Genomic DNA, 15,823 nt, shown 5'->3' with positions numbered 1-15,823 from the left:
TCTGCTAAAACCTTTAAATTAACAAAAAAAATTGTCATCTGCAAACAAAACAAACTGCAATATCTTTGACACTTCACATATGTCATTGATATACAAAATAAATTGTTTAGGCCCCAAAACCGAGCCTTGTGGGATGCCACATTCAATCTTCATATACTCCGATATATTACCAGCAAACTGTACATCTTTTAAAGTTTATTTCATTTAACTTTCTTACTCTTGCCTCTATTATTTCTATAAGCTAGTGACCAGCGCTGTCCCTATTGGACCTACTCCAACTGTCGTACTTCTGACGTATACACAAACTACTGCTGTGCAGATTTCAATAAAACAATTGTTATAGGCAGCTCAGTTCAGTTATTACCTTTTGAAAAATAAAAACATATTGGGTAAATTTGAGTGTGCAGTGTATAACCTGCGTCATGCTTCTTGTACTTTTAAAGACTGTGACCTCAGTGGGAAGGTCTCTCTCATCAGGAAACTCTCTCTCTCAGCTTAATGCCGGTGTGATTTCAGCGGGAAATCCATCAATTTCTCATGGTCTTTACCCCCCCCCCCCTCTCTCTTGTGTGTAGCGAGGAAGATGTTCCCTAAGAGGAAGCTAGAAGAGAGCCAGAGCGCCAGCGAGGACCAGAAGGAGGACCAGAAGGAGGAGGTGGAGGAGCAGCTGAACAAGAGAGCCCGCATGGAGGAGCCAGACACCGGGACGACAGGTACGGTCTCACCTGTTGGCTCCTACGTTTCACTGTGTCTGGTCTCTCATAACTTTAACCTCTTAACTCATTCACTGCCAGCTATTATCCTTATCCTGTTCTAGCTAGGCCACGCTTTAAAAGATAGGAGTGCGTCACCTTGTTTGTAGAGCTATATCTATTAGGGATGCACCGAATGGGAAATTCTTGGCCGAAACCGATACCGAAAATAGGAAACAGTTGGCCGAAAACCGAATGCCGAAAGGCCGAAAATGATTAATAGAAATATATATATAATGTATTTTTTTTTCAGCTACCTGATTATGACAAAAGACATGATTATGGTTAAACTTAACTTAAATAATATTAATAATCACTATTATGGGTCCATAAAACATTTATTCAGCACTTTTGAATGCATACATTAATTCCAGACTGACTGCTGAAAGATTGTACAATTTAAACATTTTCTCTTTGCATACAACAAAATGTGCATTAAAGTCAAGTGCATTTTCTTTTCTCTGTAGGATAACTACAACAAAGTGCATTCAGAACAAAGCCAAGGTGCTTTAAAACTGCATAAAGATCTGCACACATGAGAGGGAGAATAGCTTATAGCAGACTTAATGATGTTACTGTAGTGGCTACAGTAAGCATTTTATATAAAAGTACTCTGTATTTTTGTATGACAACTAATAAAGAAACTTGAACTACTGTCATAATTCACGGCGTTCTAGCCTACATGGAAGGACTGTTGTATTTACTACATCTCCCGTGACTATTAGCGGGGGATGACGTAGCTTTAAGAGAGACGAGAGAAAGAGGACCGGAAGCCTTGTTAGCTAGCTTAACGCTAACGTTAATAAAAAATTATAATATTATAATAATTATCGGCAGCCGAATATTCGGTGCATCCCTAATATCTAAATATTCTATATTATAGCTATGGATACAATACTGTTGTCATTTGACAGTAACTATCTTCTGTCCAAAAGAATACATTTTTTCATGAATACGTTCGCGCGCTATCCCGTGGTGAATATAAGTATAGTTTCGGAATGATCCGGGCTAATTCCTGGGAGGCTGAGTTATAGGGCGCAACGTGAATTCTACTAAAAGTGTTACAAAGGATCAGATTAAACCGAATATATATATTTATTGATTGATATATATTGCATAGTATTTGTATATCGTTTTGATATCCCTTGTATATTCCTTGTACATATACACGGAATATCCCTTTAGCCTAGTACAGACCATAATATTTCATTCTCCTATTGGACAGCGGTCCACAGGCGCCAGGGCCATGCCTCCAGAGTCAGGTTCAAAGCCACCGTCAAGACATGTCTGTACATGCCCGGCCTTGCCCAAGAATACGAGACAGAAATGAGGTTGGCGCTAGATTGTTCGCCGTGCATATAAATATGGCGCAGGTGAATACAGAAGCACTTAGGAACTAAAGTTGAAGCCTCACCCACGATACTCCGTGCGGTGAAGTATGGCCTGTTTGGCCCCAAATAGAGCATTGAGACCGCGTGCGAATTAATAACTGAAGTGTCAGAGTTTGGCGCTATACCGTCGAGTGCGACATATTTCTATTAAGTCAGTAATAGTCTATTTGTGTATAGTGTATCGTGCGGCTAAAGTTCTACAGTGACCAGCATCACCAACGCTTCCTCGTACCAGCTAGAGTGCTTATCCAGGCTGGGCTGCTTTCATGGCGCTTTCACCCGAGGAGACCTAGACGAGGATCGTGTGGACATGTACACTGGATTAATCTACCCGACGACTGCATAGCCATTTACGGCTGGATTATATTTGTTTTGGTCCTGTGATTTATGGAGCGGAGAATCGCCGACGCCTACACGTGTGTGGGATTTACCCTGTGAGGAGCCACGTCGAGTCTGCGCCTCAGAGAGCCTGAGGCAGGCTAGCTTTCTTCACTGTGGAGCTACAGTCTACGGAGAACAGCTGTATTCGTCTGTGGATCAAGAGACTATTGCACCGTCTCCTGTACTTGGAGTCTCCTTAGTCATCGTTGACCAGACTCTCTACTACCGACAGATCCTCTACCCCTGCTGGCTTACAACCGGGGGGACCCACCAGTGCACCATAGATATAATTCCCTAAGATTCAGGTCGTATAATTACCTCCTGCGTAACCAGAGAATGGACATTCATTATTGATTTGCCTACGCACATTCCTTTGCCTTACAAGTGTATTCAAAGTATAATAGAGAAGTATATTATGTACCTTTTGCTGCAATAAATACTCAATTATGGCTTTGTGTGGAACCGATTTATTGTGGGAAGTGTTCATCATATTTGTATATCATGTACTGTATGGCCAGTAATTAAAGTACATAAAGCGGTAGTGGTTTAATGATACCATACTTATCAATACAGTCAGGGAATTGTACCCCTCAGTTACAAAAAGCATTGGCGTTTCATCCCTGGACACGCTACTATTTCCAAATCAAATGTATATAATAGGTATTATGTTTCATCATGAATGCATGAAAGGGGGGGGGGGGGGGTCGTTTCTGATGCTTTGATTGCCAGTAACGGCATTCGTTGTGAACACTACACATGCTGATCAGCTGGATCGGTATAAGAACATTGTACGATCAAGCTGGAATTGACGTCAGATAGTCCTTACCTTTGACCGGGACTATTCCAAAAAGAATATTCCAATTGTTTGATCGCCATCTGGTCCTTCTGATGTCCATCTGGTCCACAACATAATCCGGCACAACACATGCATCGCGTGTCCCGGACACTTTTCAATGCGACCGAGTGAACCTCTAGGCTTCCCTGTACTAAAAAACTGCACCCGGAGCGGTTTAAACGTAACACACGGTCTGGAACAGGGTTTACTGCACTCTCGATACTGCCACCTGGGAGGATCTGGCCGGTACTGCACCCTCGGGGTCCCAGTATGCCTTTTAACGGCAACATACAGGTCTCTGACATTGAATAGAATATTAAAATCGAAAAAAAAGGAAAACGGACCAAATAATGTATTGGCGTTTAACGGTTGTTGAGCAAACACGTATATAAACGTTGTTGGCGCAGATTGTGTTAAGCCCGAACTTGTAGCCAAGAGTAAAGACCCTAACCCTGTCAAAATAGCAGTCAACGTGTATATTTTCAGCACTACGTTTGTTTACCAATGGTTTTAAGTAGGGATGCTCAATATTGGCTTTTTTACCTATACCGATATTGTCCAACTCTTAATTTCCGATACCGATATCAACCGATATCAACTGATACCGATATATGCAGGGTTCCACCCTCCAAAAAACGGAATAATTTCAGGTAATTAACATTACATATCTCTTGTTGTGGAATTAACACAACATTATGCATACTTTTGACAATAAATGAAATCAGAATTTGTTCTTACTTGCTTGCCTGGTTAAATAAAGGTTATAGAAATGTAAAAAAAAAAAAATCTTTTTTTGAAAACCGATACCGATATTTTCCGATATCACATTTTAATGCCAATATCGGCCGATAATATCGGTAGGCCGATAATATCGGACATCCCTAGTTTTAAGTGTTATAAGTGAAATATGAGTTATAGAAATCTAGTCGGGAAATTACGCCGCCATTTAGTTTGTAGTCTTATGAGGAAAGGAGACCCAGGACTTTCGATGGGCTTTCGAATAATAAAAAAAAAAACTACACTTCCTAGCTCATGCCAGCCCCTGTCAAACATCTGACTTCTGGATAAACTTTTTAATTTCTCATGATTTCTTTTAAATTTATTTTATTTCTCTCTCTCTCTCCCTCCCCCCCTCTCTGTAGAGAACTGCGAGGAGCCAATGGAAATGGAAGAGGCTGCAAAGGAAGAGCAGGAAGTGATGGCGGTGACCGAGGCCAGCGGAGCAGGAGAGGAGGAGAAGAAGAAGAAGGAGGCAGAAGAAGAGGAGGTGAAGAAGAGGAGGAGCAGCGAAGAGAAGGCAGAAGAAGAGGAGGTGAAGAAGAGGAGGAGGAGCAGCGAAGAGAAGGCAGAAGAAGAGGAGGTGAAGAAGAGGATCAGTGAAGAGAAGAAGGCCGAAGAAGAGGAGGTGAAGAGGAGGAGCAGCGAAGAGAAGGCAGAAGAAGAAGAGGAGGTGGTGAAGAGGAGGAGCAGTGAAGAGAAGGCCGAAGAAGAGGAGGTGAAGAAGAGGAGGAGCAGCGAAGAGAAGGCAGAAGAAGAGGAGGTGAAGAAGAAAAGGATCAGTGAAGAGAAGAAGGCCGAAGAAGAGGAGGTGAAGAAGAGGAGGAGCAGTGAAGAGAAGAAGAAAGCTGAGCAGGCAGAAAAGAAAAAGGACGTGAAGGGAAAAAAGACTGATGTGAAACCGTCTGCCGTTGCCAAGAAGGAGGAGGAGGAGAGCGGTGAAAAGGATGTGAAGGAGAAAAAAAGTCCAAAAAGTCAAACAGGAAGAAAGCGGAAAGAGGCAGAGGAGCAGAGAGATAAGGACCCGGCCAAGGACTCTGCCAAGAAATCCCCTATCAGCAGTTTCTTTAAAGCTCCTATCAGCAGTTTCTTTGGTGAGAGGGCGGGGGGGATTTGCATAAGCTCTTTGCTTTGCACAAAAACATGTTTCTGTAAATGTGCTTTTGCTTTTATCAGTTAAAGAATGATGTTAGAATATTGGTGTATGACCCGTCCGTCCTCCCGCCTGGTCTTCCTTTTATCCGTTAGACAGATGGGTAAATATTGGTTTCTGACCCCCCATCCTCCCCCCTTGTCTTCTGTCTCCACCACAGCTCCCCGGAAGGCGGCCGTGAAGTTGGAGAGAGCGGAGGAGAAGAGCGAGGAAGACAAAAAGCCAAGTGCAGAGGAGAAAAAAGACAAGAGCGTCGTGGAGGAGAAAAAAGACAAGAGCGTCGTGGAGGAGAAAAAAGACAAGAGCGTCGTGGAGGAGAAAAAAGACAAGAGCGTCGTGGAGGAGAAAAAAGACAAGAGCGTCGTGGAGGAGAAAAAAGACAAGAGCGTCGTGGAGGAGAAAAAAGACAAGAGCGTCGTGGAGGAGAAAAAAGTCAAAAGGTAGGAGAGCAAAGTCAAAAGGTAGGAGAATGTGACGAGTGAAGAGTTTTTCCAGCCCGGGAACGCCTGCAAAAAGTCTTGGATTTCAAAGCTTTGTGTTTTTCCTAGGCCAGGAAAAGTTTTGGGAAATAGTGTTCAGAGCTTCTCTGCCTGGCAGCCTATATATTAAAGGCAGCCCAAGAGTGCTTCCGCGTTTCTCTGATTGGCCGCGACGCCCCACGTGACAACGCCTAGCACGCCCCGCGGCAGAGCGGCAGCGGCGCATAGGTTGCCGCGGCATTATGTATTCTGTATTATGTAATCCCCCCTGTCGACGGCTAGCTCAACTCGTTCCTCAGCTTGCTGTGGATCCTGCGGTCAGTTGGTGACAAGTTCTAATCAATTTTTTAAATTTTTTTACGTTTAATTAATTTATCATCTCTATATAAACGTTCTTTCGCCGGTTAAGTTTAGGCATTCTTTCGGAGTTGGTTAGGGTTAAGTTTAGGCATTCTTTCGGAGTTGGTTAAGGTTAGGGTTAAGTTTAGGCATTCTTTCGGAGTTGGTTAAGGTTAGAGTTTGTCTTAGAGCATGGCAATAGAATGCCTTTCTTTCTTTCGTCGGTTAAGTTTAGCCATTCTTTCGGAGTTGGTTAAGGTTAGGGTTAAGTTTAGGCATTCTTTCGGAGTTGGTTAAGGTTAGGGTTAAGTTTAGTCATTCTTTTTCGGAGTTGGTTATGGTTAGAGTTTGTCGCAGAGCATGGCAATAGAATGCCTCTCTTTCTTTCGCCGGAGCAGCAGCCTATTTCCGCTCTGCCGCGGGGCGTGCTAGGCGTTGTCACGTGGGCCGTCGCGGCCAATCAGAGAAACGCGGAAGCACTCTTGGGCTGCCTTTAATATAGACGCTGCCTGGCATTCCTCCGTCAGACATCACACCTCCGTCAGACATCACACCAGCTGTGATTTTAGTCCTTACTCTGGGTTCCTGCTTTAGTCCTTACTCAGTGTTCCTGCTTTAGTCCTTACTCTGGGTTCCTGCTTTAGTCCTTACTCCAGGTTCCTGCTTCAGTCCTTACTCCGGGTTCCTGCTTTAGTCCTTACTCTGGGTTCCTGCTTTAGTCCTTACTCCAGGTTCCTGCTTCAGTCCTTACTCCAGGTTCCTGCTTTAGTCCTTACTCCAGGTTCCTGCTTTAGTCCTTACTCCAGGTTCCTGCTTTAGTCCTTACTCCAGGTTCCTGCTTTAGTCCTTACTCCAGGTTCCTGCTTTAGTCCTTACTCCAGGTTCCTGCTTTAGTCCTTACTCCGGGTTCCTGCTTTAGTCCTTACTCCGGGTTCCTGCTTTAGTCCTTACCCCGGGTTCCTGCTTTAGTCCTTACTCCAGGTTCCTGCTTTAGTCCTTACTCAGGGTTCCTGCTTTAGTCCTTACTCCAGGTTCCTGCTTTAGTCCTTACTCCGGGTTCCTGCTTTAGTCCTTACTCCAGGTTCCTGCTTTAGTCCTTACTCCGGGTTCCTGCTTTAGTCCTTACTCTGGGTTCCTGCTTTAGTCCTTACTCTGTGTTCCTGCTTTAGTCCTTACTCCAGGTTCCTGCTTTAGTCCTTACTCCAGGTTCCTGCTTTAGTCCTTACTCCGGGTTCCTGCTTTAGTCCTTACTCCAGGTTCCTGCTTTAGTCCTTACTCTGGGTTCCTGCTTTAGTCCTTACTCAGGGTTCCTGCTTTAGTCCTTACTCCAGGTTCCTGCTTTAGTCCTTACTCCAGGTTCCTGCTTTAGTCCTTACTCCGGGTTCCTGCTTTAGTCCTTACTCCGGGTTCCTGCTTTAGTCCTTACTCCAGGTTCCTGCTTTAGTCCTTACTCCGGGTTCCTGCTTTAGTCCTTACTCTGTGTTCCTGCTTTAGTCCTTACTCCAGGTTCCTGCTTTAGTCCTTACTCCAGGTTCCTGCTTTAGTCCTTACTCCAGGTTCCTGCTTTAGTCCTTACTCCAGGTTCCTGCTTTAGTCCTTACTCCAGGTTCCTGCTTTAGTCCTTACTCTGGGTTCCTGCTTTAGTCCTTACTCCAGGTTCCTGCTTTAGTCCTTACTCCGGGTTCCTGCTTTAGTCCTTACTCCAGGTTCCTGCTTTAGTCCTTACTCCAGGTTCCTGCTTTAGTCCTTACTCCAGGTTCCTGCTTTAGTCCTTACTCCAGGTTCCTGCTTTAGTCCTTACTCCGGGTTCCTGCTTTAGTCCTTACTCCGGGTTCCTGCTTTAGTCCTTACTCCAGGTTCCTGCTTTAGTCCTTACTCTGGGTTCCTGCTTTAGTCCTTACTCTGTGTTCCTGCTTTAGTCTTTACTCCGGGTTCCTGCTTTAGTCCTTACTCCAGGTTCCTGCTTTAGTCCTTACTCCGTGTTCCTGCTTTAGTCCTTACTCCGGGTTCCTGCTTTAGTCCTTACTCCAGGTTCCTGCTTTAGTCCTTACTCTGTGTTCCTGCTTTAGTCCTTACTCTGTGTTCCTGCTTTAGTCCTTACTCCAGGTTCCTGCTTTAGTCCTTACTCCAGGTTCCTGCTTTAGTCCTTACTCCAGGTTCCTGCTTTAGTCCTTACTCCAGGTTCCTGCTTTAGTCCTTACTCTGTGTTCCTGCTTTAGTCCTTACTCCAGGTTCCTGCTTTAGTCCTTACTCAGGGTTCCTGCTTTAGTCCTTACTCCAGGTTCCTGCTTTAGTCCTTACTCCAGGTTCCTGCTTTAGTCCTTACTCCAGGTTCCTGCTTTAGTCCTTACTCCGGGTTCCTGCTTTAGTCCTTACTCCAGGTTCCTGCTTTAGTCCTTACTCCAGGTTCCTGCTTTAGTCCTTACTCCAGGTTCCTGCTTTAGTCCTTACTCTGTGTTCCTGCTTTAGTCCTTACTCCAGGTTCCTGCTTTAGTCCTTACTCCAGGTTCCTGCTTTAGTCCTTACTCCAGGTTCCTGCTTTAGTCCTTACTCTGTGTTCCTGCTTTAGTCCTTACTCCAGGTTCCTGCTTTAGTCCTTACTCCAGGTTCCTGCTTTAGTCCTTACTCCAGGTTCCTGCTTTAGTCCTTACTCCAGGTTCCTGCTTTAGTCCTTACTCTGTGTTCCTGCTTTAGTCCTTACTCCAGGTTCCCGCTTTAGTCCTTACTCGGGTTTCCTGCTTTAGTCCTTACTCCAGGTTCCCACTTTAGTCCTTACTCGGGTTTCCTGCTTTAGTCCTTACTCCAGGTTCCTGCTTTAGTCCTTACTCCAGGTTCCTGCTTTAGTCCTTACTCCGGGTTCCTGCTTTAGTCCTTACTCCAGGTTCCTGCTTTAGTCCTTACTCCAGGTTCCTGCTTTAGTCCTTACTCCAGGTTCCTGCTTTAGTCCTTACTCCAGGTTCCTGCTTTAGTCCTTACTCTGTGTTCCTGCTTTAGTCCTTACTCCAGGTTCCTGCTTTAGTCCTTACTCCAGGTTCCTGCTTTAGTCCTTACTCCAGGTTCCTGCTTTAGTCCTTACTCCAGGTTCCTGCTTTAGTCCTTACTCCAGGTTCCTGCTTTAGTCCTTACTCCAGGTTCCTGCTTTAGTCCTTACTCCAGGTTCCTGCTTTAGTCCTTACTCCGGGTTCCTGCTTTAGTCCTTACTCCAGGTTCCTGCTTTAGTCCTTACTCCAGGTTCCTGCTTTAGTCCTTACTCCAGGTTCCTGCTTTAGTCCTTACTCCAGGTTCCTGCTTTAGTCCTTACTCCAGGTTCCTGCTTTAGTCCTTACTCCAGGTTCCTGCTTTAGTCCTTACTCCAGGTTCCTGCTTTAGTCCTTACTCTGTGTTCCTGCTTTAGTCCTTACTCCAGGTTCCTGCTTTAGTCCTTACTCCAGGTTCCTGCTTTAGTCCTTACTCAGGGTTCCTGCTTTAGTCCTTACTCTGTGTTCCTGCTTTAGTCCTTACTCTGTGTTCCTGCTTTAGTCCTTACTCCAGGTTCCTGCTTTAGTCCTTACTCTGTGTTCCTGCTTTAGTCCTTACTCTGTGTTCCTGCTTTAGTCCTTACTCAGGGTTCCTGCTTTAGTCCTTACTCTGTGTTCCTGCTTTAGTCCTTACTCCAGGTTCCTGCTTTAGTCCTTACTCCAGGTTCCTGCTTTAGTCCTTACTCCAGGTTCCTGCTTTAGTCCTTACTCCAGGTTCCTGCTTTAGTCCTTACTCCAGGTTCCTGCTTTAGTCCTTACTCTGTGTTCCTGCTTTAGTCCTTACTCTGTGTTCCTGCTTTAGTCCTTACTCCAGGTTCCTGCTTTAGTCCTTACTCCAGGTTCCTGCTTTAGTCCTTACTCCAGGTTCCTGCTTTAGTCCTTACTCCGGGTTCCTGCTTTAGTCCTTACTCCAGGTTCCTGCTTTAGTCCTTACTCCAGGTTCCTGCTTTAGTCCTTACTCAGGGTTCCTGCTTTAGTCCTTACTCTGTGTTCCTGCTTTAGTCCTTACTCAGGGTTCCTGCTTTAGTCCTTACTCTGTGTTCCTGCTTTAGTCCTTACTCCAGGTTCCTGCTTTAGTCCTTACTCTGTGTTCCTGCTTTAGTCCTTACTCCAGGTTCCTGCTTTAGTCCTTACTCCAGGTTCCTGCTTTAGTCCTTACTCCAGGTTCCTGCTTTAGTCCTTACTCCGGGTTCCTGCTTTAGTCCTTACTCCAGGTTCCTGCTTTAGTCCTTACTCCAGGTTCCTGCTTTAGTCCTTACTCCAGGTTCCTGCTTTAGTCCTTACTCTGTGTTCCTGCTTTAGTCCTTACTCTGTGTTCCTGCTTTAGTCCTTACTCCAGGTTCCTGCTTTAGTCCTTACTCCAGGTTCCTGCTTTAGTCCTTACTCCGGGTTCCTGATTTAGTCCTTACTCTGTGTTCCTGCTTTAGTCCTTACTCCAGGTTCCTGCTTTAGTCCTTACTCTGTGTTCCTGCTTTAGTCCTTACTCTGTGTTCCTGCTTTAGTCCTTACTCCAGGTTCCTGCTTTAGTCCTTACTCCAGGTTCCTGCTTTAGTCCTTACTCTGTGTTCCTGCTTTAGTCCTTACTCCAGGTTCCTGCTTTAGTCCTTACTCCAGGTTCCTGCTTTAGTCCTTACTCAGGGTTCCTGCTTTAGTCCTTACTCTGTGTTCCTGCTTTAGTCCTTACTCTGTGTTCCTGCTTTAGTCCTTACTCCAGGTTCCTGCTTTAGTCCTTACTCTGTGTTCCTGCTTTAGTCCTTACTCTGTGTTCCTGCTTTAGTCCTTACTCAGGGTTCCTGCTTTAGTCCTTACTCTGTGTTCCTGCTTTAGTCCTTACTCCAGGTTCCTGCTTTAGTCCTTACTCCAGGTTCCTGCTTTAGTCCTTACTCCAGGTTCCTGCTTTAGTCCTTACTCCAGGTTCCTGCTTTAGTCCTTACTCCAGGTTCCTGCTTTAGTCCTTACTCTGTGTTCCTGCTTTAGTCCTTACTCCAGGTTCCTGCTTTAGTCCTTACTCCAGGTTCCTGCTTTAGTCCTTACTCCGGGTTCCTGCTTTAGTCCTTACTCCGGGTTCCTGCTTTAGTCCTTACTCCAGGTTCCTGCTTTAGTCCTTACTCCAGGTTCCTGCTTTAGTCCTTACTCAGGGTTCCTGCTTTAGTCCTTACTCTGTGTTCCTGCTTTAGTCCTTACTCAGGGTTCCTGCTTTAGTCCTTACTCTGTGTTCCTGCTTTAGTCCTTACTCCAGGTTCCTGCTTTAGTCCTTACTCTGTGTTCCTGCTTTAGTCCTTACTCCAGGTTCCTGCTTTAGTCCTTACTCCAGGTTCCTGCTTTAGTCCTTACTCCAGGTTCCTGCTTTAGTCCTTACTCCGGGTTCCTGCTTTAGTCCTTACTCCAGGTTCCTGCTTTAGTCCTTACTCCAGGTTCCTGCTTTAGTCCTTACTCCAGGTTCCTGCTTTAGTCCTTACTCTGTGTTCCTGCTTTAGTCCTTACTCCAGGTTCCTGCTTTAGTCCTTACTCCAGGTTCCTGCTTTAGTCCTTACTCCGGGTTCCTGATTTAGTCCTTACTCTGTGTTCCTGCTTTAGTCCTTACTCCAGGTTCCTGCTTTAGTCCTTACTCTGTGTTCCTGCTTTAGTCCTTACTCCAGGTTCCTGCTTTAGTCCTTACTCCAGGTTCCTGCTTTAGTCCTTACTCCAGGTTCCTGCTTTAGTCTTTACTCCGGGTTCCTGATTTAGTCCTTACTCTGTGTTCCTGCTTTAGTCCTTACTCCAGGTTCCTGCTTTAGTCCTTACTCTGTGTTCCTGCTTTAGTCCTTACTCCAGGTTCCTGCTTTAGTCCTTACTCTGTGTTCCTGCTTTAGTCCTTACTCCAGGTTCCTGCTTTAGTCCTTACTCCAGGTTCCTGCTTTAGTCCTTACTCCAGGTTCCTGCTTTAGTCCTTACTCCAGGTTCCTGCTTTAGTCCTTACTCTGGGTTCCTGCTTTAGTCCTTACTCCAGGTTCCTGCTTTAGTCCTTACTCCAGGTTCCTGCTTTAGTCTTTACTCCGGGTTCCTGCTTTAGTCCTTACTCCAGGTTCCTGCTTTAGTCTTTACTCCGGGTTCCTGCTTTAGTCCTTACTCCAGGTTCCTGCTTTAGTCCTTACTCCAGGTTCCTGCTTTAGTCCTTACTCCAGGTTCCCGCTTTAGTCCTTACTCGGGTTCCTGCTTTAGTCCTTACTCCAGGTTCCTGCTTTAGTCCTTACTCTGGGTTCCTGCTTTAGTCCTTACTCCAGGTTCCTGCTTTAGTCCTTACTCCAGGTTCCTGCTTTAGTCCTTACTCCAGGTTCCTGCTTTAGTCCTTACTCCAGGTTCCTGCTTTAGTCCTTACTCCGGGTTCCTGCTTTAGTCCTTACTCCGGGTTCCTGCTTTAGTCCTTACTCCAGGTTCCTGCTTTAGTCCTTACTCCAGGTTCCTGCTTTAGTCCTTACTCAGGGTTCCTGCTTTAGTCCTTACTCCAGGTTCCTGCTTTAGTCCTTACTCCAGGTTCCTGCTTTAGTCCTTACTCTGTGTTCCTGCTTTAGTCCTTACTCCAGGTTCCTGCTTTAGTCCTTACTCCAGGTTCCTGCTTTAGTCCTTACTCCAGGTTCCTGCTTTAGTCCTTACTCCGGGTTCCTGCTTTAGTCCTTACTCCAGGTTCCTGCTTTAGTCCTTACTCCAGGTTCCTGCTTTAGTCCTTACTCCAGGTTCCTGCTTTAGTCCTTACTCCAGGTTCCTGCTTTAGTCCTTACTCCGGGTTCCTGCTTTAGTCCTTACTCCGGGTTCCTGCTTTAGTCCTTACTCCAGGTTCCTGCTTTAGTCCTTACTCCAGGTTCCTGCTTTAGTCCTTACTCCAGGTTCCTGCTTTAGTCCTTACTCCAGGTTCCTGCTTTAGTCCTTACTCTGTGTTCCTGCTTTAGTCCTTACTCCAGGTTCCTGCTTTAGTCCTTACTCCAGGTTCCTGCTTTAGTCCTTACTCCAGGTTCCTGCTTTAGTCCTTACTCCGGGTTCCTGCTTTAGTCCTTACTCCGGGTTCCTGCTTTAGTCCTTACTCCAGGTTCCTGCTTTAGTCCTTACTCCAGGTTCCTGCTTTAGTCCTTACTCCAGGTTCCTGCTTTAGTCCTTACTCCAGGTTCCTGCTTTAGTCCTTACTCTGTGTTCCTGCTTTAGTCCTTACTCCAGGTTCCTGCTTTAGTCCTTACTCTGGGTTCCTGCTTTAGTCCTTACTCTGTGTTCCTGCTTTAGTCCTTACTCCAGGTTCCTGCTTTAGTCCTTACTCCAGGTTCCTGCTTTAGTCCTTACTCCAGGTTCCTGCTTTAGTCCTTACTCCAGGTTCCTGCTTTAGTCCTTACTCCGGGTTCCTGCTTTAGTCCTTACTCCAGGTTCCTGCTTTAGTCCTTACTCCGGGTTCCTGCTTTAGTCCTTACTCCAGGTTCCTGCTTTAGTCCTTACTCTGTGTTCCTGCTTTAGTCCTTACTCTGTGTTCCTGCTTTAGTCCTTACTCCAGGTTCCTGCTTTAGTCCTTACTCTGTGTTCCTGCTTTAGTCCTTACTCCAGGTTCCTGCTTTAGTCCTTACTCTGGGTTCCTGCTTTAGTCCTTACTCCAGGTTCCTGCTTTAGTCCTTACTCCAGGTTCCTGCTTTAGTCCTTACTCCAGGTTCCTGCTTTAGTCCTTACTCCAGGTTCCTGCTTTAGTCCTTACTCCAGGTTCCTGCTTTAGTCCTTACTCCAGGTTCCTGCTTTAGTCCTTACTCCAGGTTCCTGCTTTAGTCCTTACTCCAGGTTCCTGCTTTAGTCCTTACTCCAGGTTCCTGCTTTAGTCCTTACTCTGTGTTCCTGCTTTAGTCCTTACTCTGTGTTCCTGCTTTAGTCCTTACTCCAGGTTCCTGCTTTAGTCCTTACTCTGTGTTCCTGCTTTAGTCCTTACTCTCTGTTCCTGCTTTAGTCCTTACTCCAGGTTCCTGCTTTAGTCCTTACTCCAGGTTCCTGCTTTAGTCCTTACTCCAGGTTCCTGCTTTAGTCCTTACTCTGTGTTCCTGCTTTAGTCCTTACTCCAGGTTCCTGCTTTAGTCCTTACTCCAGGTTCCTGCTTTAGTCCTTACTCCAGGTTCCTGCTTTAGTCCTTACTCCAGGTTCCTGCTTTAGTCCTTACTCCAGGTTCCTGCTTTAGTCCTTACTCCAGGTTCCTGCTTTAGTCCTTACTCTGTGTTCCTGCTTTAGTCCTTACTCCAGGTTCCTGCTTTAGTCCTTACTCCGGGTTCCTGCTTTAGTCCTTACTCCGGGTTCCTGCTTTAGTCCTTACTCCAGGTTCCTGCTTTAGTCCTTACTCCAGGTTCCTGCTTTAGTCCTTACTCCAGGTTCCTGCTTTAGTCCTTACTCTGTGTTCCTGCTTTAGTCCTTACTCCGGGTTCCTGCTTTAGTCCTTACTCTGTGTTCCTGCTTTAGTCCTTACTCTGGGTTCCTGCTTTAGTCCTTACTCTGGGTTCCTGCTTTAGTCCTTACTCCGGGTTCCTGCTTTAGTCCTTACTCTGGGTTCCTGCTTTAGTCCTTACTCCGGGTTCCTGCTTTAGTCCTTACTCCAGGTTCCTGCTTTAGTCCTTACTCCGGGTTCCTGCTTTAGTCCTTACTCTGGGTTCCTGCTTTAGTCCTTACTCCGGGTTCCTGCTTTAGTCCTTACTCCAGGTTCCTGCTTTAGTCCTTACTCCGGGTTCCTGCTTTAGTCCTTACTCTGTGTTCCTGCTTTAGTCCTTACTCAGGGTTCCTGCTTTAGTCCTTACTCCAGGTTCCTGCTTTAGTCCTTACTCCAGGTTCCTGCTTTAGTCCTTACTCCAGGTTCCTGCTTTAGTCCTTACTCCAGGTTCCTGCTTTAGTCCTTACTCCAGGTTCCTGCTTTAGTCCTTACTCCAGGTTCCTGCTTTAGTCCTTACTCCGGGTTCCTGCTTTAGTCCTTACTCTGGGTTCCTGCTTTAGTCCTTACTCCAGGTTCCTGCTTTAGTCCTTACTCCAGGTTCCTGCTTTAGTCCTTACTCCAGGTTCCTGCTTTAGTCCTTACTCCAGGTTCCTGCTTTAGTCCTTACTCCAGGTTCCTGCTTTAGTCCTTACTCTGTGTTCCTGCTTTAGTCCTTACTCCGGGTTCCTGCTTTAGTCCTTACTCTGTGTTCCTGCTTTAGTCCTTACTCTGGGTTCCTGCTTTAGTCCTTACTCCAGGTTCCTGCTTTAGTCCTTACTCCAGGTTCCTGCTTTAGTCCTTACTCCAGGTTCCTGCTTTAGTCCTTACTCTGTGTTCCTGCTTTAGTCCTTACTCAGGGTTCCTGCTTTAGTCCTTACTCTGGGTTCCTGCTTTAGTCCTTACTCCAGGTTCCTGCTTTAGTCCTTACTCCAGGTTCCTGCTTTAGTCCTTACTCTGGGTTCCTGCTTTAGTCCTTACTCCAGGTTCCTGCTTTAGTCCTTACTCCAGGTTCCTGCTTTAGTCCTTACTCTGTGTTCCTGCTTTAGTCCTTACTCCAGGTTCCTGCTTTAGTCCTTACTCCAGGTTCCTGCTTTAGTCCTTACTCCAGGTTCCTGCTTTAGTCCTTACTCTGTGTTCCTGCTTTAGTCCTTACTCCGGGTTCCTGCTTTAGTCCTTACTCTGTGTTCCTGCTTTAGTCCTTACTCCAGGTTCCTGCTTTAGTCCTTACTCCAGGTTCCTGCTTT

General features: G+C 45.9%; 1 protein-coding gene across 2 annotated transcripts in view; it reads left to right on the top strand.

Moving 5' to 3' along the window:
* The window catches only part of lig1 (ligase I, DNA, ATP-dependent), a 161,744-nt gene that overhangs the window by 23,169 nt on the left and 122,752 nt on the right, over nt 1–15,823 (top strand). For both annotated transcript variants that reach the window (XM_084327323.1, XM_084327322.1), the window contains exons 5-7: nt 576–713; nt 4,502–5,230; nt 5,450–5,729. In XM_084327323.1, the coding sequence (XP_084183449.1) occupies nt 576–713; nt 4,502–5,230; nt 5,450–5,729 (1,147 nt within the window). The remainder of the gene's footprint in view (nt 1–575; nt 714–4,501; nt 5,231–5,449; nt 5,730–15,823) is intronic.

The sequence above is a fragment of the Notolepis coatsorum genome (assembly GCF_963971535.1).
Source record: "Notolepis coatsorum genome assembly, chromosome: 13".
Lineage (NCBI taxonomy): Eukaryota > Metazoa > Chordata > Actinopteri > Aulopiformes > Paralepididae > Notolepis > Notolepis coatsorum.
The sequence above is the reverse complement of the archived record's forward strand: the minus strand, read 5'-3'. Positions and strand labels throughout refer to the sequence as shown.